At 44.2% G+C, this 25070-nt stretch overlaps 1 protein-coding gene across 1 annotated transcript in view; it reads right to left on the reverse strand.

Annotated features, from left to right (window-relative positions):
* LOC115203427 (major intrinsically disordered Notch2-binding receptor 1) overlaps nucleotides 1-7782 on the reverse strand; it is a 42364-nt gene extending 34582 nt beyond the window's left edge. Inside the window, exons 1-3 of the mRNA XM_029768119.1 lie at nucleotides 7363-7782; nucleotides 5750-6748; nucleotides 3048-4523 (exon numbers count right to left, since the gene is read on the reverse strand). Coding sequence (XP_029623979.1) covers nucleotides 3048-4523; nucleotides 5750-6601 — 2328 coding nt within the window. The 5' untranslated portion in view covers nucleotides 6602-6748; nucleotides 7363-7782. The remainder of the gene's footprint in view (nucleotides 1-3047; nucleotides 4524-5749; nucleotides 6749-7362) is intronic.
* Between the last annotated feature and the right edge of the window lie 17288 nt (nucleotides 7783-25070).

Below are 25070 nucleotides of genomic sequence, written 5' to 3' on the forward strand. Positions count from 1 at the left end.
TGTTAAGGTGCTTCCGGGGTAGCACCTTTAAGGGGGGGGGGGGGGTACTGTCACGTCCTGGCCAGTATAAGGTTAATTGTTTTTGTAGTTTGGTCAGGGCGTGGCAGAGGGTATTTGTTTTATGTGGTTCAGGGTGGTGTGTTTTTGTTAAAAGGGTGGTTGATTTAGTAATTCCGGGTTTTGGTTTATGTTTAAGTATTTCTATGTGGAGTCTAGTAAGTGTATGTCTATGTTTGGTTAATTGGGGTTGGGACTCTCAGTTGAAGGCAGGTGTTGTCTATCTGCCTTTGATTGAGAGTCCCATATAGTAGGGTGTGTTTGTGTTTGGTATTTGTGGGTGATTGTTCTGTGTTGAGCTTAGCTTGGCCAGACTGTTTGTAGTTGTTCGTTCGTTCGTTCAATTTCTTGGTTTGTTATTTTGGTGTTCATTTTGTACTTATTAAAACGTCGAGATGAGCATAAACATACCTGCTGCGTTTTGGTCCTCCTTCACCGACGACAACCGTGACAACAAGGCCAAATCTACACTACCAAGACGACATTGGATGTTCCTGAGTGGCCTACTTACAGTTATGACTTAAATCTGTGTCACGTCCTGACCATAGTAAGATGTTATTTTCTATGGTAGAGTAGGTCAGGGCGTGACAGGGGGTGTTTTTTCTATGTTTTCTATGTTTAAGTTCTAGTTTTGTATTTCTATGTTGGGTTTTGTTTGGGATGATCTCCAATTAGAGGCAGCTGGTCCTCGTTGTCTCTAATTGGAGATCATACTTAAGTAGGGGTTTTTCCACCTGGGTTTTGTGGGTGATTAACCTGTCGAGGTATAGGGGGCAGTATTTTAGATTTTGGATGAAAAACGTGCCCAGAGTAAACTGCCTAATACTCGGGCCCAGAGTCAAATATTTGCATATTATTAGTAAATTTGGATAGAAAACACTATGAATTTTCTAAAACTTTTTGAATGATGTCTGTGAGTATAACAGAACTCATATGGCAGGCAAAAACCTGAGAAGAATCCAACCAGGAAGTGGGAAATCTGATGCTTGTAGTCTTTTCAAGTCATTGCCTATCTAACACAGAGTGACTTAGGGTTACATGTCAACAGTCTTTAGATCCTAGTTTCAGGCTTTTGCGGCGAACACAGAGCAAACAAGAAGGCTGGGAAGTTGGTGACTCAGAAAATGTCATGAGTTTTGTGGCGCGCGTTCACGTGATGAGGTAGCTGTGTTCCATAACGTTTTTCAAGACATTGGAATCGTCCGGTTGGAATATTATTGAAGTTTTATATTAAAAAGGCCCTAAAGATTGATGCTATACAACGTTTGACATGTTTCAACGAACGTAAATATAACTTTTTTTTACTTTTCGTCGTGAAATTTTGGGCGAGCTTCCTACATTTGGAGTTGCTTACTGAACGCGCTAACAACAAGGAGGTATTTGGACATAAATTATGGACTTTATCGAACAAAACAACATTTATTGTGGACCTGGGATTCCTGGAAGTGCCTTCTGATGAAGATCATCAAAGGTAAGTGAATATTTATAATGCTATTTATGATTTTAGATGACTCCAAAATGGCGGGTATCTGTATTGCCTGTTGTATTTTTCTGAGCGCTGTACTCAGATTATTGCAAAGTGTGCTTTCCCCGTGAAGCTTTTTTGAAATCTGTCACAGCGGTTGCATTCAGGAGATGTTTAACTATAATTCTTTGAATAACAGTTTAATATTTTACTCAACGTTTATGATGAGTATTTTTGTAAATTGTTGTGCTGATTCACCGGGAGTTTTGGAGGAAAAATATTTTCTGAACATCACGCGCCAATGTAAAATGGGGTTTTTGGATATAAATATGAACTTTATCAAACAAAACATACATGTATTGTGTAACAATGAGTCCTAGGAGTGTCATCTGATGAAGATCGTCAAAGGTTAATGCTTAATTTTAGCTGTATTTATGATTTTTATGACCCTTCTTCTGCTTGGAAAATGGCTGTGTGGTTTTTCTTGTGTTGGCACTGTCCTAACATAATCTAACTTTATGCTTTCACCGTAAAGCCTTTTTGAAATCGGACAATGTGGTTGGATTAAGGAGGGGTTTATCTTTAAAATGCTGTAAAATAGTTGTATGTTTGAGAACTTTGAATTATGACATTTTGTTGTTTTGAATTTGGCGCTCTGATTTTTCACTGGCTGTTGAATAGTGTGAACCGTGGGTGGGACGGTAGCGTCCCACGCAGCCCTGAGAAGTTAATTTTGAGTTGTGTATGTGTTCATCTCTGCATCACGGTTTGTTGTTTTTTCATTCAGTGTATTTATGTATTGCATAGTTTCACAGTATAAATAAAATGTGGAACGACACACATGCTGCACTTTGATCCTCTTCTCATTCCTACGACAACCGTGACAATCTGCATGAAAATCTATGGCAAGACTTGAAAATGTCTGTCTAGCAATGATCAACAACCAACTTGACAGTGCTTTAAATGTAAAATAAATGTAAACAATAATGGGCAAATATTGCACAATCCAGGTGCGCAAAGCTCTCAGAGACTTACCCCAAAAGACTCACTGACTGACTTTATTTGCTGCCAAAGGTGTTAATAACTTGTATTGACTAGGGGGGTGAATACCTATCTAATCAAGATATATTAGTTTACAAAAACAAACAAAAAATTATTGTAGTTGTTTTTTATACAATTAAATCAATTTTATCCCCATTTTGTAACACAACAAAATGTGGAAAAATTCAAGGGGTGTGAATACTTTTCTTTGTCTGTTCTTGAACAACGTACAGTGCGGTCCAGCACTTACAAAGGACTTATATAAATGTATTCCATTGTTCTTACCTCGTTGATTACTCTTGTCATGTTTCTGTAATGATAATAATACTACATAGGATTATAATAGCGCTTTTCTCCCAAAGACGCTTTCTTGTGGTAGAAAATATGCTCTCATATTACATCAAAACAGCCCAAAAAATATAAAGAGAGTATCTAAAGTTGGTGTAATGTGAAAAGTGTTATAAATGTAAACCATTTTTCTTACCTCTTTGGCTTTCCTGTGTCTGTCCTTGGTGTCTCTTTCTCGGTCTCTGTCTCTGTCCTTGTCTTTGCCCTCGTCCCCATGGTGCGAGGTATACGACACCGTCCTCCAGTCCCGTGGTGAGTTGGTGATGCTCGCCACCTTTGACTCCGTGGCGCTGTTCTCCTCATTGAGTGAGCGTGACGACCTCCGCGTGAACATACTTTTCTTAATTGCCTTGACCCTCAGACTCTCACTGTCTGAGCAGCCCCACTCCACTGATCCGTTGTCCACTTTGATGTTGTGGCCTGTCGTGTGGCACTGAAAGACATGGGGCGAGAGGTTGGGGTCAGGGTGAAGGTGATCTGGGGTGGAAGTGGTGGCTAAAGCGTTTTCGCTTGGTCTCCCGTTGGTTTCGGGTTCCTGAATCTTCTCGTCGAGTTTGGTGAGCTTGGAGAGCACCTGCGAGATCTCCCCTCGGACTCCGGACAGAGACTCCAGCTTCTTCTCGATCTCACCTATCCTCATTACAAGCTTGCAGACGCTCGATTTGAGCTCGTCGTCCGTGTTCTCTAGGGAGTGAAAGAGGCAGTCCAGCTTGGACTTGGCCAGTTTGACCGTGTTGCATTCGGGTGAGCTGTCGCCGTCAGACTTCATGGTCACCTGAGAGAGAGATCCGATGCTGTTGTAGCACGATGATTGGATGACGCCCAGCGAGTCGCACATGCTCATGTCGTCAAGGAAGCGGAAGATGTCACTGATGTCATCGCTGATGATCTCAGAGTCCTCTTCCGAGTGTTTGCACGAGTGCCTCTCTCTCTCGACGTATTTTGCATGAGCGGCGGCATAGTCTTTTAGCTTCCTCTGTTCGGCCTGCTCCGTTTGTGTCCCTACGCTGGACGAGCTGTCTATGTTACCTCCCTGAAAAGACGTACTGTTGATGCCTTTCTCTTTAAATCTTTTCCCAACCTCTTTTTTGTCAACACCCACCCCGGGACCGCACGCCATTGAAGACATATCCTTTGTTTTCAACCCGTTGGTTTTCTTTGCGAACCCTGAAGGGGAGGCCACCACTTTCTCTTTGGCGCACTGGAAGTGCTGCTCATTCTCTTTATTCACTACATTGTGGCGATGGTTGTCTTTCAGCGGTTTCCCGTTCAGAAATGACCTCTCGAAATCCGGTGGCCCTTCTTCAGCGTTCAGACTCAGGCTTTTCACGGGCCAAATTGGCTGCTTCCCCGGCCTAGCCGTACTCCTCCGTGTGTTCACCGACTCCGTCACTGTCGTTGGGCCGAAATACGTAGACGCTTGAAGGTCGTCCAGACTCTCGTGCTTCGCTCGCCGTTTCTCCTGAATGGGCGAGTTCATAGTAGGCTCAAAGTAGGGGTTACTGTAGGGCAGCTCGAAGCTGTGGTTGAAGAACGTGGCAGGTTTGTGGAGCTCTCTCCGGTGGTAGCCTCCAGTTGCCCTGATGTTTGGCTTGCACTCTGAGGTGATGACCTATAATGACAATGGGGTAACACTTCATTAAGTTGCTCTTAAAGATGTGTAGTGACACTGTAACAGTATTGTAATATTGTATTGTTTGGCTCTAAGTCACGCTGATAAGAGCATCTGTTAACTGACTAAAACCTAAATGTAATAGTTTCATAGAAATTTGGTAATTGTTTTGTAATTGTGTTGAGCATTTTTTGTCATTACACAAGTGAAAAAAGAAATTGTTACAGACTCGTTCACTTTTACAACAATAACAACATGTTAATACACTGTTGTGTTAACACATCAGTCAAAACACCCTGCATTATCAAATCAAACAAAGAAAGAGTCAAACTAAGCATAAAGGTGCTGGATGTAACATTAGGCTCAGACCAAGCCTTTCTAGAAAGAAATACGTTTTATAGATTGGTTATTCTCACTGAGAGCTATGTCCATTGAGACATTTCCATTCTATGTGACATAGGCTATACAGATGTAGGATCTTCATTTGATCACTCTTTTGTTGATGAGACTTTTCCTGTGCCAGAGGAAATGCAGATGACCTTCATGATTGACATAAATTAATTAAAAACCTGCACTAATGGTTATATTAACAGTAATCCACTTTTCATGTACCCTCATTTTGACCAGCTTATAGCCTAACCACCAATCAAGCAACATTATGGACTAAACGTTGAAATCCTGTTGTTGCAGGATTATTTTCCTGCAACAATGCAGGTCAAATTAAGATCCTACATCTGTAGATCTATGGACCAGCTTCAGGAAGTGGGGGGGTACTGTTTTATCACTATTGTTTTCTCCTTTAGGTGTATTGTGCTTTTCTTTGACATTTAGATGGTAAGATTAGCAAACAACGGCACAAATACTTACAGCTAGCACCATTTAGTAGGAAAGAAACAACTCAAAACATGGCACATTAAAGAAATTAGCTGACCACATATAGCAGTGAAAATTAGACCGAGAACAGTGATAATTGATAACAGATGGTTAACAGTGGAGGAGGCTGCAATGGAAATCAATCTGACTTTTTCTTCAATGTTTATTTTTCATGTATTATTGTTTCAGTGTAGTAATGGGACAACATCAGAACTCAAAGTTGTTGGGAGTACTTCCAAACAAATATCAGGATAATTATTGTTGCATAATGAATGGTATGTAAAACTTTTTTTTTTTTAAATGCTTAATAAAAATAAATAAATAATATATAATTAAAGACCAGAGACACAGACCTGTGGGGAGAATGCTAGCAGGTTGTGAAAATCCTCCTTGAAGATGTTTCTCTTCTGGACACAGGAGTGGACAGAGAAGGGCTCCGTGTGGTTGATGTGTTGCAGGGACTCCTGGTCTGTGGTGGACTCACTGTCAATGTCTATGGGAAAGTAGGTGCTCTGCATCTCACAGGGCGGCGAGGGAGGACTGCAGCTCGAGTACTGGGGCAGGTGCTGCAGCTTATCTAGCGATGCTGCTCGACATTTTAGATCCTTGTTGACGCCCAATAGGAAGTTAGGGTCAGAGGTCGGGATAAACTGCGGGCTGCAGTTGGATCTGCAGCTGGCGGAGTGGGGATGGGGTTGTGGGCAGGGGTGGGAGGAGTTGTTTTGGGACATGGGGCGATGGTGGGGGTGGTGACCCGCCCTGGAGGGTTGATCCATGAGGTCATAACCGCCGCCCCTCTCATAGTCCTGGTACTTATAAACATCAGTGTCGGACCTACATGACTCAAACGACTGGTTCTTGTGGAACTTGGGCCTCGGTGGTGCCATCGGGAACTTATCTTTGGCGATCCCCCCGTTCATTTGGATTAGGTTAAACATAGTGACGATATCCGCTGCCACCATGAGTTTCTTAGACTGCTGGTCCTCAACAGTACATCTCATCTTGTCTTTGAAGAGAGTGGCAGGGAAGGCTGGGTCCAGGCAGGCTGTGTAGAACAGAAGGCTCCGTAGCTTGGCCAAGTGGACCAGGTCAAAGCGGGCACACAGGGACTTACAGAGGTCCTGGTAGGACACACTACTGTGTTTAGTGTCTAGTTCCTCCAGGATCCGGACAAGGAACAGGGAGTACTCTGGTAGCGGATCCATGGCATGTGGTGTGGGATGGAGCTAGATGTTGATATCCTCGTTATTCTCCTATTCTTTAAGTATACTGTACAGGGGATGCCATTGAAATGGAATGTCTCAAACACAAGGGAGACCTGCCCCCCTTATGAGAGAGATAGGAGGATGACCCTGAAGGAGAGCGAGAGAGAGAGATCGAGAGAGAGAGTGAGATATTGACTATTGGACAATCACATACCACAATGAAAACATAGCCAAACATTGCATAATCATGAATATAAGGTGTTACATCCCATGTTATTATCCCAAAGCAATAGTTATCCCTGTGCATGTGACTAAAAAACTAATCTAATGATCACGTCTATTTGTGTTATTGTGAATAAGATAGAAATTAAATGTGGTAATAGTTTGGAGAAGGCTTCAGTCTTTAGATAGGGATCAGTAAAGATTGGTTTTCATATTAAACTAATTCTAAAATATATATTATCATGCAGCTGCTATTAAATGTATATACTTTTCAGGAATATTGATATTGATTATATTATATTGATTAGGCTACGTTTTTGTAATTGTATACCCACTAGATTCAGATCAAGAACTCTGAACAGTGTCGTTCCTCAAACGGAAATGGATATCCACACGGTCATAATTCAATCACATTTGCATAACCTCACATTCACCACTGGGTACTTCGAAACAGAGAGAATTAAATTAATATTCGAGTTCTTCACTGGCGTGCGCGCGCTCATACAGTACATAACCAACAAAGGGACAAATAGACTCACCTAACGCACGATTCCATTTGCTCTCATCCGAGTGAGCATTCAAAAGGTATAGATTCCTCAAAGTCACCAAAACAAGGCGGCAGCAATGCGAAGTTGACGCACAACATTCATTCATCAATTGAAACATACACCATAATATACATTCCAGTCGGACACCGTAGTAAATAACCAGCCAAAAGATCCGATTCGATCCCCAGTCACCCCCGTTCAGATAAATCCTTCCTTTATCATATTTTGTATTGTATTCCAATAATGGGACTGTGCCTTCACTCCGGGACCGGATTTGCGGTAGCTGTTGGAACCCAGCCGTCGGCGTTCTCACGCGCGCGCGTGTGGTGCTAAAAAGGCACCCAGTCGGCTTTGTTTCCACCTAGAATGACGTAATTACACCTTAGCACCAACTGCAAGTCAAGCACAGCGATGGAGACTATATATTCATATTGATTATTGTCCTCTACATTATAAAGCACATTGCGTGTTATAGGCTACTGCACAACATAGCTCATTCCTAAGGTGTTAGAGTTAAAAAACCGTACAATAGTTATTTTTTCGCTTGTCATTGAGGAAGTGTATTTTTTCTCACGGTTCAATGCGAGGGAAAACATTTTAATGTATATAAATCATACAACACAAAGTAGTGTATAGGGTTAACTGTGCACTGGTGTGATGTTATATTTGCGCACCTGCCGCAGTGGGGTGTATTCATGGATGCCAAGGGGAGACAGTATTTCCCAAATATTTCACCAATAAAAATGATCAAATAATGTATTTCCTCTGTGTTTTCATAATTTTCAGTCAATTCGCAAGTGCCTGAATCTAACTGGAGAAATCACCCGAGCGAGGGAAACAGCGCCCCTCTGTCTCAGTATATGTAACCCATGTATCTGATGCTGTATGGACTTAAAGACTATATAACATGTTTCCGCCGTAGCATTTGATTGATTGATGCCAGCAAGCATTTGGCCAGTGGTGGAAAAAGTACTCAATTGTCATACTTGAGTAAAAGTAAAGATACCTTAATAGAAAATTACTCAAGTAAAAGTGAAAGTCACCCAGTAAAATGCTACTTGAGTAAACGTCTAAACGTATTTGGTTTTAAATATGCTTAAGTATCAAAAGTAAGAAAATGTACTTAAGTATCAAAAGTAAAAATCATTTCAATTTCCTTATATTAAGCAAATCAGACGAAACAATAAAAACATGTATTGATGGATAGCCAGCGGCACACTCAGACATAATTTACAAACAAAGCACTTGTGTTTATTGAGTCCACCAGATCAGAGGCATTAGGGATGACCAGGGATGTTCTCTTGTGTGAATTTGACCATTTTCCTGTCAAAATTTACTTTTGGGTGTCAGGGAAAATGTATGGAGTAAAAAGTACATTATTTTCTTTAGGAATGTAGTGAAGTAAAAGTAAAAGTTGCCAAAATATAAATAGTAAAGTAAAGTACAGATACCTCCCAAAACTACTTAAGTAGTACTTTAAAGTATTTTTACTTTACTTTACACCACTGCATTTGGCTTCCCTTGATACATTTTTTTTCTTCTTTAAAATAGCTCAACTGTGGGTTGTCCTGGTTCAGCTGTCACGGTTGTCGTCGGTGAATGAGGACCAAAACGCAGCAAGTACGTGTATGCTCATCTTGATTTTTAATTAACTTCAAAAATGAACATACAAAAATAACAAAGAAACGAACGAACGATCAACAAACAGTCTGTTAAAGCATAAGGCTGAACACAGAACAATCACCCACGAATCACAAACACACCCCAATATATGGGACTCTCAATCAAAGGCAGATAGACAACACCTGCCTTCAACTGAGAGTCCCAACCCCAATCAACACAACATAGAAACACACTCACCAGACTACACATAGAAATACATAAACATAGACTATAAACCAAACCCCCGGAAATACTACATCAAACACCCTTTAAACAAACACACCACCCTGAACCACATAAAACAAATACCCTCTGCCACGCCCTGACCAAACTACAAAACAATTAACCTTATATACTGGCCAGGACGTGACAGTACCCCCCACCCCCCTTAAAGGTGCTACCCCGGAAGCACCTTAACAAAAAATAACCCCAAACAACACAAAAAGAAAAATTCCCCTTTTCTAAAGGGAGGGAAGGGAGGGTGGCTGCCGTCAACGACGGCACTGTGCTACACCCCCCCCTCCCCAACCCACCTATATCAGGAGGTGGCTCCGGTTCAGGCCTTTCCCGGCAGTCGGGCCACTCTGGCAGTTCGGGGCAGTCTGGCCAGTCTGGCAGCTCGGGGCAGTCTGGCAACTCGGGGCAGTCTGGGCAGTCTGGCAACTCGGGACAGTCTGGGCAGTCTGGCAACTCGGGACAGTCTGGGCAGTCTGGCAACTCGGGACAGTCTGGGCAGTCTGGCAACTCGGGACAGTCTGGGCAGTCTGGCAACTCGGGACAGTCTGGGCAGTCTGGCAACTCGGGGCAGTTCAGGGCAGTCTGGTCACTCCGGCAGTTCAGGGCAGTCTGGCCACTCCGGCAGTTCAGGGCAGTCTGGCCACTCCGGCAGTTCAGGGCAGTCTGGCCACTCCGGCAGTTCAGGGCAGTCTGGCCACTCCGGCAGTTCAGGGCAGTCTGGCCACTCCGGCAGTTCAGGGCAGTCTGGCCACTCCGGCAGTTCAGCGCAGTCTGGCCACTCCGGCAGTTCAGCGCAGTCTGGCCACTCCGGCAGTTCAGCGCAGTCTGGCCACTCCGGCAGTTCAGCCCAGTCTGGCCACTCCGGCAGTTCAGCGCAGTCTGACCACTCCGGCGACTGTTGACTGGCGGGCAGCTCCGACGTCTGTTGACTGGCGGGCAGCTCCGACGACTGTTGACTGGCGGGCAGCTCCGACGACTGTTGACTGGAGGGCAGCTCCGACGACTGTTGACTGGCGGGCAGCTCCGACGACTGTTGACTGGCGAGGCTGGGTTTACGCACTTGCAGGCTAGTGCGGGGAGCGGGAACAGGACGAGTCGGACTGGGTTGACGCTCTTCCGGGTCCGCACGAGAGACAGGAGCTGGAAACCCAGGGCTATGGAGGCGCACAGCCGGTCTAGATCTTACCTCCTGCACAACCCGCCTTGGCTGGATGGAACTAGTAGCCCTGTACGAGCGGAGTGCTCGTACAGGGCAGACTGGGCTGTGCAGGGGCCTGATGGTAGCCGTGCGTAGAGAAGGAGTTGGGTAGCCTGGTCCTCGGAGGCGTACCGGCGACCAGATGCGCTGCGCAGGCATCCTCCTACCAGGCTGGATGCCCGCTCTAGCACGGCACCTGCGAGGGGCTGGAATAACTCGCACCGGACTGTGCGTGCGTATGGGTGAGATAGTGCGCTTCTCAGCGAAACATAGCGCTCTCCACCCCATACGCTCCTCCATATAACCACGGGTAGCTGGCTTCCGGCTCTTCCTTCGCCTAGCCAAACTACCCGTGTGCCCCCCCAAAAAAATTTCTTGGGGGTGCCTCTCGTGCTTCTCCCTCAGCGCGTCTCTGGCCTCGTACCACCGCCTCTCTGCCTTGGCTGCCTCAATTTCCCACTGCGGGCGGCGATACTCCCCAGCCTGGTGCCAAGGTCCGGCCCCGTCCAGAACTTCCTCCCAAGTCCACTTCTCCCGCCAGTCCAACTCGAACGCCGTCTGCTCCTTCCTCTGCTGCTTGGTCCTTGAGTGGTGGGTGATTCTGTCACGGTTGTCTTCGTCTTCTGACGATAGTGCGAAATCGTCATCGGAAAAGGTAGACCAAAACGCAGCAGGTACGTGTATGCTCATCTTGATTTTTAATTAACTTCAAAAATGAACATACAAAAATAACAAAGAAACGAACGAACGATCAACAAACAGTCTGTTAAAGCATAAGGCTGAACACAGAACAATCACCCACGAATCACAAACACACCCCAATATATGGGACTCTCAATCAAAGGCAGATAGACAACACCTGCCTTCAACTGAGAGTCCCAACCCCAATCAACACAACATAGAAACACACTCACCAGACTACACATAGAAATACATAAACATAGACTATAAACCAAACCCCCGGAAATACTACATCAAACACCCTTTAAACAAACACACCACCCTGAACCACATAAAACAAATACCCTCTGCCACGCCCTGACCAAACTACAAAACAATTAACCTTATATACTGGCCAGGACGTGACATCAGCAAAACGCCACCCAAGGGAGGCCGGTTTGGATTTGGCTTCAGGCCAATCAAACAACTTTCAAAGCAAAACTTCATTTTCCGAAAAATTTGCCTGTTTCTGGTCTGCTTGTGTTGATGTCCTGTGGTAGCTAGATTGAAAAAAATCTACCTTTTCCTAAACCATGGAGGGAGATATGGATTTGGACATGTGGTTTGACTTAATTCTCTGTACAGGCCAATGATTATGATGGTGATTCTGATCTAACCATAAATGTATATGTTGAGCCACTGGCCTGAAATTAATCAAGTTCAATATGTAGCCTAGATGTAGCCTAGTAGATTCACGTAAGCTAGCTAGCTGGCTACCTTAACTGGTTCATTGTTGTGTAACCGATGTGAAATGGCTAGTGAGTTAGCAGTGGTGCGCGCTAATAGCATTTCAATCAGTGACGTCACTCGCTCTGAGACTTGAAGTAGGGTTTCCCCTTGCGTTGCAAGGGCCGCGGTTTTTGTGGCGCGATGGGTAACGATGCTTCGTAAGTGTCAGTTGTTGATGTGTGCAAGGGTCCCTGGTTCAACCCCAGTTGGGGCGAAGAGAGGGACGGAACCTACACTGTTACAGTTGCACATGCTAGGAAGTTAGTCTAACTAACTAAAATGCTTGCTAGCCTATGACAACAAAAACTAAAAGTGTAATGTATGACTGAGCCATAGACCCTTTTGCCAACATGAAAGAGAGGAGGATGGCATTGGCTTTCAACTAGTCTAGGGTGAGTCAACATGTTGTTTTACACACGCACACACACACACACACACACACACAAATTAGTCGCATGGACAGCCACATGATATTTATCACCATTGATTGGACTAAACTGTTTTGGTATCTTTATGTTTGTTTTCAGTGATTTAAACGAAGCATATGATTGTTGATTTGATGACGTTTAAATGTTTCAGTGTAAATGGTGGTGGAATAACAGAGGCAGTGGTCCTGTTGTCTTTGTGTTGACTTGCCGTAACTCCGTGGTTCTTAATCAGTAGTTGTTGATTTAGTAAACTGTCAAAAACATTCACTTGCTTGACTATGCTGCAGGTTATATAACCGTTTGTTACATGCAATATTTGCTTTGTGGACTTCACCGGACAGATGCTGCTCTCTGGTTTTGTGATGAAACAATGTGTAGTTTAATTTATTTCACCACTGCGACTGTTGTCTTTTTGTTGTCACGGCCTTATTGTATATCACTATGGTGTATGAATTTATGGGTTATAGAGCAAACAACGCAAATATCACGACATAGGTTGTATTATGGCTTTTCTACTGGCTTGGCTTCCTCAGTGATTTTACCCAGGCACCTCTACTGACCTGCGGTAAGGTGGAGTAGGAAGAGTGACGCCAATGCTAGAAAACATCTGTTCTTCATTAGTCTGATGTCGTGCTCTGTTCCAATCCAGTTCTACATTCTACAGCCAATGGCAACCCCCTCTCTGCTTTTCTCATTTCCTCCAATACAAAATAGTGATGCTCATTGTTTGAGATCCCAAATGTACAAACTCACAGTCTTGTCCTTGCTATAGTTATTAACAGTCAAATTTGCTTAAAGCCAACCATGCATTCAAGGTGAACTGTATGTGTCATCATGAACATTGCAAAACACAGACGTTCTAATAATTTGCTTCAAGAAATAAAATACAAAACCTCTTCAGGTCTCTCTACCATTATTATCCCCAAATGCAAAGTGTATCAATCTCAATTGTCGACATAGGAATCAGCTTGGACTGCTCTCCTATATCTGCATCAAATAAAACATTAGTAAGCTGATAATACTGGGACTGCTGTTAGGTGAGGGACTGCAGATAGGTGAGGGTCTGCTGTTAGGTGAGGGACTACAGATAGGTGAGAGTCTGCAGATAGGTGAGGGTCTGCTTTTAGGTGAGGGACTGCAGATAGGTGAGGGACTGCTGTTAGATGAGGGACTGCAGATAGGTGAGGGTCTGCTGTTAGGTGAGGGACTGCAGATAGGTGAGGTTCTGCTTTTAGGTGAGGGACTGCAGATAGGTGAGGGTATGCTGTTAGGTGAAGGACTGCTGTTAGGCAAGGGACTGCAGTTAGGTGAGGGACTGCTGTTAGGTGAGTGACTGCTGTTAGATGAGGGACTGCAGATAGGTGAGGGTCTGCTGTTAGGTGAGGGACTGCTGTTAGGCAAGGGACTGCAGTTAGGTGAGGGACTGCTGTTAGGTGAGGGACTGCAGATAGGTGAGGGTCTGCTGTTAGATGAGGGACTGCTGTTAGGTGAGGGACAGCTGTTAGGTGAGGGACTGCAGATAGGTGAGGGACTGCTGTAAGGTGAGGGACTGCTGTTAGGCGAGGGACTGCAGTTAGGCGAGGGACTGCAGTTAGGCGAGGGACTGCTCTTAGGCGAGGGACTGCAGTTAGGCTAGGGACTGCAGTTAGGTGAGGGACTGATGTTAGGCGAGGGACTGCAGTTAGGCGAGGGACAGCTGTTAGGTGAGGGACTGCAGATAGGTGAGGGTCTGCTGTTAGGCAAGGGACTGCAGTTAGGTGAGGGACTGCTGTTAGGTGAGGGACTGCTGTTAGATGAGGGACTGCAGTTAGGTGAGGGACTGCTGTTAGGCGAGGGACTGCAGTTAGGCGAGGGACTGCTGTTAGGTGAGGGACTGCAGTTTGGTGAGGGACTGCTGTTAGGCGAGCCCCTGCAATTAGGTGAGGGACTGCAGTTAGGCGAGGGACTGCTCTTAGGCGAGGGACTGCTGTTAGGCGAGGGACTGCAGTTAGGCTAGGGACTGCAGTTAGGTGAGGGACTGATGTTAGGCGAGGGACTGCAGTTAGGTGAGGGACAGCTGTTAGGTGAGGAACTGCAGATAGGTGAGGGTCTGCTGTTAGGCGAGGGACTGCTGTTAGGTGAGGGACTGCTGTTAGGTGAAGGACTACAGATAGGTGAGGGTCTGCTGTTAGACAAGAGACTGTAGTTAGGTGAGGGACTGCTGTTAGGTGAGGGACTGCTGTTAGATGAGGGACTGCAGTTAGGTGAGGGACTGCTGTTAGGCGAGGGACTGCAGTTAGCCGAGGGACTGCTCTTAGGCAAGGGACTGCAGTTAGGCTAGGAACTGCAGTTAGGTGAGGGACTGCTGTTAGGCGAGGGACTGCAGTTAGGTGAGGGAATGCTGTTAGATGAGGGACTGCAGTTAGGTGAGGGACTGCAGTTAGGTGAGGGACAGCTGTTAGGCGAGGGACTGCTGTTAGGCGAGGGACTGAAATTAGCTGAGGGACTGCAGTTAGGTGAGGGACTGCTGTTAGGCGAGGGACTGCAGTTAGCCGAGGGACTGCTCTTAGGCGAGGGACTGCAGTTAGGCTAGGAACTGCAGTTAGGTGAGGGACTGCTGTTAGGCGAGGGACTGCAGTTAGGTGAGGGAATGCTGTTAGATGAGGGACTGCAGTTAGGTGAGGGTATGCTGTTAGGTGAGGGACTGCTGTTAGGCGAGGGACTGCTGTTAGGCGAGGACCTGCAGTTAGGCTAGGGACTGCAGTTAGGTGAGGGACTGCTGTTAGGCGAGGGACTGCAGTTAGGTGAGGGACTGCAGTTAGGCTAGGGACTGCAGTTAGATGAGGGACTGCAGTTAGGTGAGGGACTGCTGTTAGGTGAGGGACTGCTGTTAGATGAGGGGCTGCTGTTAGGCGAGGGGCTGCTGTTAGGCGAGGGGCTGCTGTTCGTCGAGGGACTGACGTTAGGCGAGGGACTGCTGTTAGGCGAGGGACTGCTGTTAGACGAGGGACTGCTGTTAGGCGAGGGATTGCTGTTAGGCGAGGGACTGACGTTAGGCGAGGGACTGACGTTAGGCGAGGGACTGCTGTTAGATGAGGGACTGCTGTTAGGCGAGGGATTGCTGTTAGGCGAGGGACTGACGTTAGGCGAGGGACTGCAGTTAGGCGAGGGACTGCTGTTAGGCGAGGGACAGTGCTGGGACTGCTGTAAGAGCATTCCACCAGACACCTATGTGTATTTGCAACTAACCAAAGTCATACTTAAACAAAATTCAACTAAAAAGGCTGAACCTTGTTTGGAGTTCTTCATTTTCTGGCTGACTGGGCATGCTTTAATTGGGCCAAACAGACTGGAAATCAGTTAATTGAGAGGTGGGGGCCCAATCAGTGTTCATGGCTTTGGTATATGCTCTGTTGCCTGTGCTAGGCTGTGCTATAGGTTGTTAGGCTGAGCTAACAGGCTGTGTTAGGATGTGCTAGGCTGTAGGCCATGTTAGGCTGTGGTGGTTGAATCCTACTTCAGACCTATTATATGTGCTGCTGTTCACTTTGTGCATGTGTAGCAAAAGGGGATTTGCAATCACACTCTTGTAATCAGATAGCCCTGGCTGAGGCATGTAAAGGCCAAGGTCAGCCTCAGGCCTTGAGGATGCCCTCTTGGTTAAAGGTGGAGTTAACAATGCATGAAGGTAACAGCAAAATCAGGCCAATTTCCGCAACAACGAAGAGCATTGAAGTTTGAGACTAAACTTCTCTGCCGATTTGGTCCTGCAACTATGACGGTGGAGCAGATTGAAACACACCTGTGCACATGAACAGATACTCTGTGAGTGGATCGTCTTGCATCGCGCTCATCTGCAACATCTGCGGTGCTGCTCGTGGCAACGTCATATCACTTACTCTCAGTTTAAAACAGTTAAGATGTTGGCTTGGCCAAGGGGAGACCTGGGTTACAGGTTCTTTGTCTCTCTTCCCTGTTTTTATTCCAGCAGTGGTGTGGTGCTCATGTCATCCACAGTCTGTCTAGTAGTTGTATACCCTATCCACAGTCTGTCTAGTAGTTGTATACCCTATCCACAGTCTGTCTAGTAGTTGTATACCCTATCCACAGTCTGTCTAGTAGTTGTATATCCTATCCACAGTCTGTCTAGTAGTTGTATACCCTATCCACAGTCTGTCTAGTAGTTGTACACCCTATCCACAGTCTGTCTAGTAGTTGTATATCCTATCCACAGTCTGTCTAGTAGTTGTATACCCTATCCACAGTCTGTCTAGTAGTTGTATACCCTATCCACAGTCTGTCTAGTAGTTGTACACCCTATCCACAGTCTGTCTAGTAGTTGTATACCCTATCCACAGTCTGTCTAGTAGTTGTATATCCTATCCACAGTCTGTTTAGTAGTTGTATATCCTATCCACAGTCTGTTTAGTAGTTGTACACCCTATCCACAGTCTGTTTAGTAGTTGTATACCCTATCCACAGTCTGTCTAGTAGTTGTATACCCTATCCACAGTCTGTCTAGTAGTTGTATACCCTATCCACAGTCTGTCTAGTAGTTGTATACCCTATCCACAGTTTGTCTAGTAGTTGTATACCCTATCCACAGTCTGTCTAGTAGTTGTATATCCTATCCACAGTCTGTTTAGTAGTTGTACACCCTATCCACAGTCTGTTTAGTAGTTGTATACCCTATCCACAGTCTGTCTAGTAGTTGTATACCCTATCCACAGTCTGTTTAGTAGTTGTACACCCTATCCACAGTCTGTTTAGTAGTTGTATACCCTATCCACAGTCTGTCTAGTAGTTGTATACCCTATCCACAGTCTGTCTAGTAGTTGTATACCCTATCCACAGTCTGTCTAGTAGTTGTATACCCTATCCACAGTTTGTCTAGTAGTTGTATACCCTATCCACAGTCTGTCTAGTAGTTGTATATCCTATCCACAGTCTGTTTAGTAGTTGTATATCCTATCCACAGTCTGTCTAGTAGTTGTATACCCTATCCACAGTCTGTCTAGTAGTTGTATATCCTATCCACAGTCTGTCTAGTAGTTGTATACCCTATCCACAGTCTGTCTAGTAGTTGTATACCCTATCCACAGTCTGTCTAGTAGTTGTATACCCTATCCACAGTTTGTCTAGTAGTTGTATACCCTATCCACAGTCTGTCTAGTAGTTGTATATCCTATCCACAGTCTGTTTAGTAGTTGTATATCCTATCCACAGTCTGTCTAGTAGTTGTATACCCTATACACAGTCTGTCTAGTAGTTGTATACCCTATCCACAGTTTGTCTAGTAGTTGTATACCCTATCCACAGTCTGTCTAGTAGTTGTATATCCTATCCACAGTCTGTCTAGTAGTTGTATACCCTATCCACAGTCTGTCTAGTAGTTTTACACCCTATCCACAGTCTGTCTAGTAGTTGTATATCCTATCCACAGTCTGTCTAGTAGTTGTATACCCTATCCACAGTCTGTCTAGTAGTTTTACACCCTATCCACAGTCTGTCTAGTAGTTGTATACCCTATCCACAGTCTGTCTAGTAGTTGTATACCCTATCCACAGTCTGTCTAGTAGTTGTATACCCTATCCACAGTTTGTCTAGTAGTTGTATACCCTATCCACAGTCTGTCTAGTAGTTGTATATCCTATCCACAGTCTGTTTAGTAGTTGTATATCCTATCCACAGTCTGTCTAGTAGTTGTATACCCTATCCACAGTCTGTCTAGTAGTTGTATATCCTATCCACAGTCTGTCTAGTAGTTGTATACCCTATCCACAGTCTGTCTAGTAGTTGTATACCCTATCCACAGTCTGTCTAGTAGTTGTATACCCTATCCACAGTTTGTCTAGTAGTTGTATACCCTATCCACAGTCTGTCTAGTAGTTGTATATCCTATCCACAGTCTGTTTAGTAGTTGTATATCCTATCCACAGTCTGTCTAGTAGTTGTATACCCTATACACAGTCTGTCTAGTAGTTGTATACCCTATCCACAGTTTGTCTAGTAGTTGTATACCCTATCCACAGTCTGTCTAGTAGTTGTATATCCTATCCACAGTCTGTCTAGTAGTTGTATACCCTATCCACAGTCTGTCTAGTAGTTTTACACCCTATCCACAGTCTGTCTAGTAGTTGTATATCCTATCCACAGTCTGTCTAGTAGTTGTATACCCTATCCACAGTCTGTCTAGTAGTTTTACACCCTATCCACAGTCTGTCTAGTAGTTGTATACCCTATCCACAGTCTGTCTAGTAGTTGTATACCCTATCCACAGTCTGTCTAGTAGTTGTATACCCTATCCACAGTCTGTTTAGTAGTTGTATACCCTATCCACAGTCTGTCTAGTAGTTGTATACCCTATCCACAGTCTGTCTAGTAGTTGTACACCATATCCACAGTATGTCTAGTAGTTGTACACCCTATCCACAGTCTGTCTAGTAGTTGTATACCCTATCCACAGTCTGTCTAGTAGTTGTACACCCTATCCACAGTCTGTCTAGTAGTTGTATATCCTATCCACAGTCTGTCTAGTAGTTGTATACCCTATCCACAGTCTATCTAGTAGTTGTATACCCTATCCACAGTCTGTCTAGTAGTTGTATACCCTATCCACAGTCCGTCTAGTAGTTGTATACCCTATCCACAGTCTGTCTAGTAGTTGTATATCCTATCCACAGTCTGTCTAGTAGTTGTATACCCTATCCACAGTCTATCTAGTAGTTGTATATCCTATCCACAGTCTGTCTAGTAGTTGTATACCCTATCCACAGTCTGTCTAGTAGTTGTATACCCTATCCACAGTCTGTCTAGTAGTTGTATACCCTATCCACAGTCTGTCTAGTAGTTGTACACCCTATCCACAGTCTGTCTAGTAGTTGTATATCCTATCCACAGTCTGTCTAGTAGTTGTATACCCTATCCACAGTCTGTCTAGTAGTTGTATACCCTATCCACAGTCTGTCTAGTAGTTGTATACCCTATCCACAGTCTGTCTAGTAGTTGTACACCCTATCCACAGTCTGTCTAGTAGTTGTATATCCTATCCACAGTCTGTCTAGTAGTTGTATACCCTATCCACAGTCTATCTAGTAGTTGTATACCCTATCCACAGTCTGTCTAGTAGTTGTACACCCTATCCACAGTCTGTCTAGTAGTTGTACACCCTATCCACAGTCTGTCTAGTAGTTGTACACCCTATCCACAGTCTGTCTAGTAGTTGTACACCCTATCCACAGTCTGTCTAGTAGTTGTATATCCTATCCACAGTCTGTCTAGTAGTTGTACACCCTATCCACAGTCTGTCTAGTAGTTGTACACCCTATCCACAGTCTGTCTAGTAGTTGTACACCCTATCCACAGTCTATCTAGTAGTTGTATACCCTATCCACAGTCTGTCTAGTAGTTGTATACCCTATCCACAGTATGTCTAGTAGTTGTACACCCTATCCACAGTCTGTCTAGTAGTTGTACACCCTATCCACAGTCTGTCTAGTAGTTGTATACCCTATCCACAGTATGTCTAGTAGTTGTACACCCTATCCACAGTCTGTCTAGTAGTTGTATACCCTATCCACAGTCTGTTTAGTAGTTGTATACCCTATCCACAGTCTGTCTAGTAGTTGTACACCCTATCCACAGTCTGTTTAGTAGTTGTATACCCTATCCACAGTCTGTCTAGTAGTTGTATACCCTATCCACAGTCTGTCTAGTAGTTTTACACCCTATCCACAGTCTGTCTAGTAGTTGTACACCCTATCCACAGTCTGTCTAGTAGTTGTATACCCTATCCACAGTCTGTCTAGTAGTTGTATACCCTATCCACAGTCTGTCTAGTAGTTGTATACCCTATCCACAGTCTGTCTAGTAGTTGTATACCCTATCCACAGTCTGTCTAGTAGTTGTATACCCTATCCACAGTCTGTCTAGTAGTTGTATACCCTATCCACAGTCTGTCTAGTAGTTGTACACCCTATCCACAGTCTGTCTAGTAGTTGTACACCCTATCCACAGTCTGTTTAGTAGTTGTATACCCTATCCACAGTCTGTCTAGTAGTTGTATACCCTATCCACAGTCTGTCTAGTAGTTGTATACCCTATCCACAGTCTGTCTAGTAGTTGTATACCCTATCCACAGTCTGTCTAGTAGTTGTACACCCTATCCACAGTATGTCTAGTAGTTGTATACCCTATCCACAGTCTGTCTAGTAGTTGTATATCCTATCCACAGTCTGTCTAGTAGTTGTATACCCTATCCACAGTCTGTCTAGTAGTTGTACACCCTATCCACAGTCTGTCTAGTAGTTGTACACCCTATCCACAGTATGTCTAGTAGTTGTATACCCTATCCACAGTCTGTCTAGTAGTTGTACACCCTATCCACAGTCTGTCTAGTAGTTGTACACCCTATCCACAGTCTGTCTAGTAGTTGTACACCCTATCCACAGTATGTCTAGTAGTTGTATACCCTATCCACAGTCTGTCTAGTAGTTGTACACCCTATCCACAGTCTGTCTAGTAGTTGTACACCCTATCCACAGTCTGTCTAGTAGTTGTATACCCTATCCACAGTCTGTCTAGTAGTTGTATACCCTATCCACAGTTTGTCTAGTAGTTGTACACCCTATCCACAGTTTGTCTAGTAGTTGTACACCCTATCCACAGTCTGTCTAGTAGTTGTATACCCTATCCACAGTCTGTCTAGTAGTTGTACACCCTATCCACAGTCTGTCTAGTAGTTGTATACCCTATCCACAGTCTGTCTAGTAATTGTATACCATATCCACAGTTTGTCTAATAGTTGTACACCCTATCCACAGTCTGTTTAGTAGTTGTACACCATATCCACAGTTTGTCTAGTATAAATGCCCTATATGGGTGGTAATTGTCTTCTGATTGTATTGATGTTATGCCTTTGAAGTGTTGCCTACTACTGTTATCAAATCCTATCAAATCAATAGTGTAAACCAGAGCAACATTTTGAAGCATGGAGGACACAGAGGGCATTATTTTACTTTGAATCATTCAACATTTACAGAGAGTTCATTACTATTGACCAGACCTTTAGTTTCCCTATAGTTTATTGGTCAACATCAGCGCAATGCCAGTCAATGAGGTTGGATCCACACTTACCGGAGTGTGTCTCTGGGGAAAATGTCTCTCTGTTTTTCCCAAAGTGCTTTTAACAACAACATGGACCTAAACTCCTGAAAGCTCTAGCAAAGAGATGGAAAGGTTGAGATAGAGTCCTCTCCTCCTACTAACTCCTCATAGCCTCATTCCTTGATGAACAGATGAATCTGTGAACTCATAATTATAAGAGAACAATTACCTGCTTTCAAATCCAATTTCAGGTGGTTTGTTCTGGGGTGGTTTGAAACACACTTCTAACTGATTATGAATCCGTCAGCTAAGCATCACGCATGATCTGCCTGGAATCATATTAGCAGACAGACTCAGGTGACATTAATAATGAAGGTTCCCAAGGTATACAGTAGTTGAATCATATTAGCAGACAGACAGACTGCTAATGAATGGGGATTTTTCAGGCTGCTTGGAACAGTGTGTGTGTGTGTGTGTATATGTGTGTTGGAGACTACTTGCCTCAATAATTTCTCCCTCTTTTCACTAGTGCTGGATTTTTTAATCAGATTGCAGGGAAATTCAACTTTAATTTTGGTAAAGGTGCAATTACAGTTTTATGTCTGATGAGATCCCATCAGTTTAGCACCAGGGAAAATAAATAACCTACACAAAAAACATGAATGTCCCATCCAGTCTTTAAACATGTTCACAGACATGCACGGAGAGCTGTAATATTTAACAAACGATTTGGAGATTCTGGTGATTCTGGTGATTACAATTCTTTCTGAAGGCAATTGTTAGAAGAAGGGGGCATGAATGATAGTGGATAGTTATTATTTTCAAACACCCTTCGTTCTGAGGAGTGTTAGGACACAGAAAGAAGTGTTTGATTCATCAAACCGTTTTGCTTTAGCTAGCGATCCTACAATAGCTCAAGAGAGCACTGCTACACTGCTCCCTCTGAATGGGAAGGCACATCCGGCCGTGTGTTCTGATGGCCACACGGCCGCCATCTCACTTCTGACACCAATGTAGCAAACCGAGGTACAGGCCTGCATACCTGGTTTAGGTCATCCCTGTTACATGTAATCCATTACTACCCAACCCTGAAGCTAACCACACACTTCCTGTTTGTGACATAAATCATTTACATAATTGTGACACTGAAGTGATGAAAGCATACTTAATTAAGGCAATGTATATAACCTAGAGCTTGAGGAAGCTTCACTTTGTAATAGCCTTTGCATTCTAATGTGATTGCTTGTACCCAGAGGGCTCTGCATTAAAGTGGTTCGTCTTTATGTTTTTCCTCTTAATCTTTCAGATGGGACTGCCACCAGTGGTAGCCTGTGTTTTTCTGCTGCAATATACTTTGGGTATGATCTGCTAAAGATGACCTTCCAAAGTTTTTCAACGAGCATCTTTCAGAGATCGTCATAAAGACTGTTGTGTCTACTGTAGAAGGTAAGTCATGTGTGCCTTCTTTGTACAATTCATGTTACTATTGCCATGGTAATGTAACCTTTGTTTTGTTTTTTTTTACAATCGCTTAAGACTTTTTCATAGTTCAAATTGCCAGTCAGGCGATGACAGTGTATTGTTCATGTGAAAGCGAACCTCTGCACCCACGTTACGTTAGTCCATCGTATCCAATGATGACTTCCACTTCTGAGTTAACAATGAATTCTTTGGTGACTGCAGAGTCCAATCCGAGATCCACAAACTGTATTGCAGGTGGGGTATATGCAGTCTGTGTTGGCAGGGGCAGGCATGGTTGTATGTCTCCTGAGCTGTTTCTTTGTTCTCCTCTCCTCCTCCCACCTGTGTACACCTCTCTGGCAGAGCTGGGGTTTGATTTTACATTCTGGGGTTTGATTTTACATTTTAGTCATTTAGCAGACACTCTTATCCAGAGCAACTTACAGTAGTGAATGCATACATTTCATACATTTCTTTCCATACTGGTCCCCTGTTGGAATCGAACCCACAACCCTGGCGTTGCAAACACCATGCTCTACCAACTGAGCCACACGGGACCAGAAGTGATTTTGCACTTCTTCAGTGACGTTTTCAGTTTGTTCTTGTAGTGCTTCATCTGACTTCGGGACAAGTCTCTGAATGTCCTTGAGTGGCCCAGCCAGAGGTTCGACTTGAAAAAGAGACCTGAAAATAGCTGTACAGCAATGCTCCCCATCCAAGAATGGGAGAAACTCCCTAAATACAGGTGTGCCAAGCTTGTAGCGTCATACTCAAGAAGACTCGAGGCTGTAAATGCTGCAAAAGGGGCTTCAACAAAGTACTGAGTAAATTATCTGAATACTTATGTAAATGTGATTTTTATTTTAAATAAATTAGCAAAAAAATCTTTGCTTTGTCATTATGGGGTATTGTGCGTAGATTGATGAAAAAAAATATTTAATACATCTTGGAATAAGGCTGTAACAACAAAATGTGGAAAAAGTCAAGGGGTCAAAGCAAAGATACTTTCCGAAGGCACAGTACATATGGTCACGGTGGGGACGATGTCATCAATGCACTTATTAATGCTCAATGTTATCAGATGAATCCCGGAACATATTCCAGTCTGTACTAGTGACACAGTGCTGTAGCTTAGCATCCCCTTCATCTGACCACTTCCATATTGAGCGTGTCACTGGTACTTCCTCTTTGAGTTTTTGCTTGTAAGCAGGAGGATAGAGTTATGGTCTGATTTTCCAAAGGGAGAGCAAGCTTTGTTTTTATTTTACTTAACTAGGTGTAACAGTGTAGGTTCCGTCCCTCTCTTTGCCCCAACCCGGGCTCGAACCAGGGACCCTTGCACACATCAACAACTGACACCCCACGAAGCATCGTTACCCATCGCGCCACAAAAGCCACGTCCCTTGCAACGCAAAGGGAAACCCTACTTCAAGTCTCAGAGCGAGTGACATCACTGATTGAAATGCTATTAGCACACACCACTGCTAACTAACTAGCCATTTCACATCAGTTACATAGACAAGTCAGTTAAGAACAAATTCTTATTTTCAATGACAGCCTAGGAACAGTGGGTTAACTGCCTTGTTCTGGGGCAGAACGACATTTGTACATTGTCAGCTTGGGGATTCAAACTTGCAACCTTTCGGTTACTAGCCCAACGCTCTAACCATTAAGCTACCCTGCCGCCCCTTGTATGCATTTGTGTGTGGAGACATGCACAGACGTACATGCGTACACAAGTCTCTCTGCCCCAAATGGATGTTTCTGCTCATTAGGCTCAGATAGAGAGAGCTTTTAGAAGTTATATTGGATAAATCAATTCTTCCACAACCCCCCACAGCACTCTTATTCCGTTATCACTGCTTGCATCGCAACAGCATAGGCACTAATGTTATATAGTAAGCTAAGCTCACTTGTCGCAGTGCCACAATCAACTGATTGTATTCAAGTGTAGTGTGAGGTGTGTTGCCCTCCCCTCCTCAGTCTCACACACTTTATCCTGTCTATGTCCCTCCATCACTATCTCTTCCTCTGTGCCACTCCCAGTACTTCACACACTCTGTCTCTACTCATTTTAACTAATTCCACAGATGTTCTTATCCAGAGCAGCTTAAAGGAGCAATTAGGGTTAAATGCCTTGCTCAAAGGCACATCAGCATATTTTCACCTAGCCGGATTCA

This window comes from Salmo trutta, chromosome 12 (genome assembly GCF_901001165.1).
Source record: "Salmo trutta chromosome 12, fSalTru1.1, whole genome shotgun sequence".
NCBI lineage: Eukaryota > Metazoa > Chordata > Actinopteri > Salmoniformes > Salmonidae > Salmo > Salmo trutta.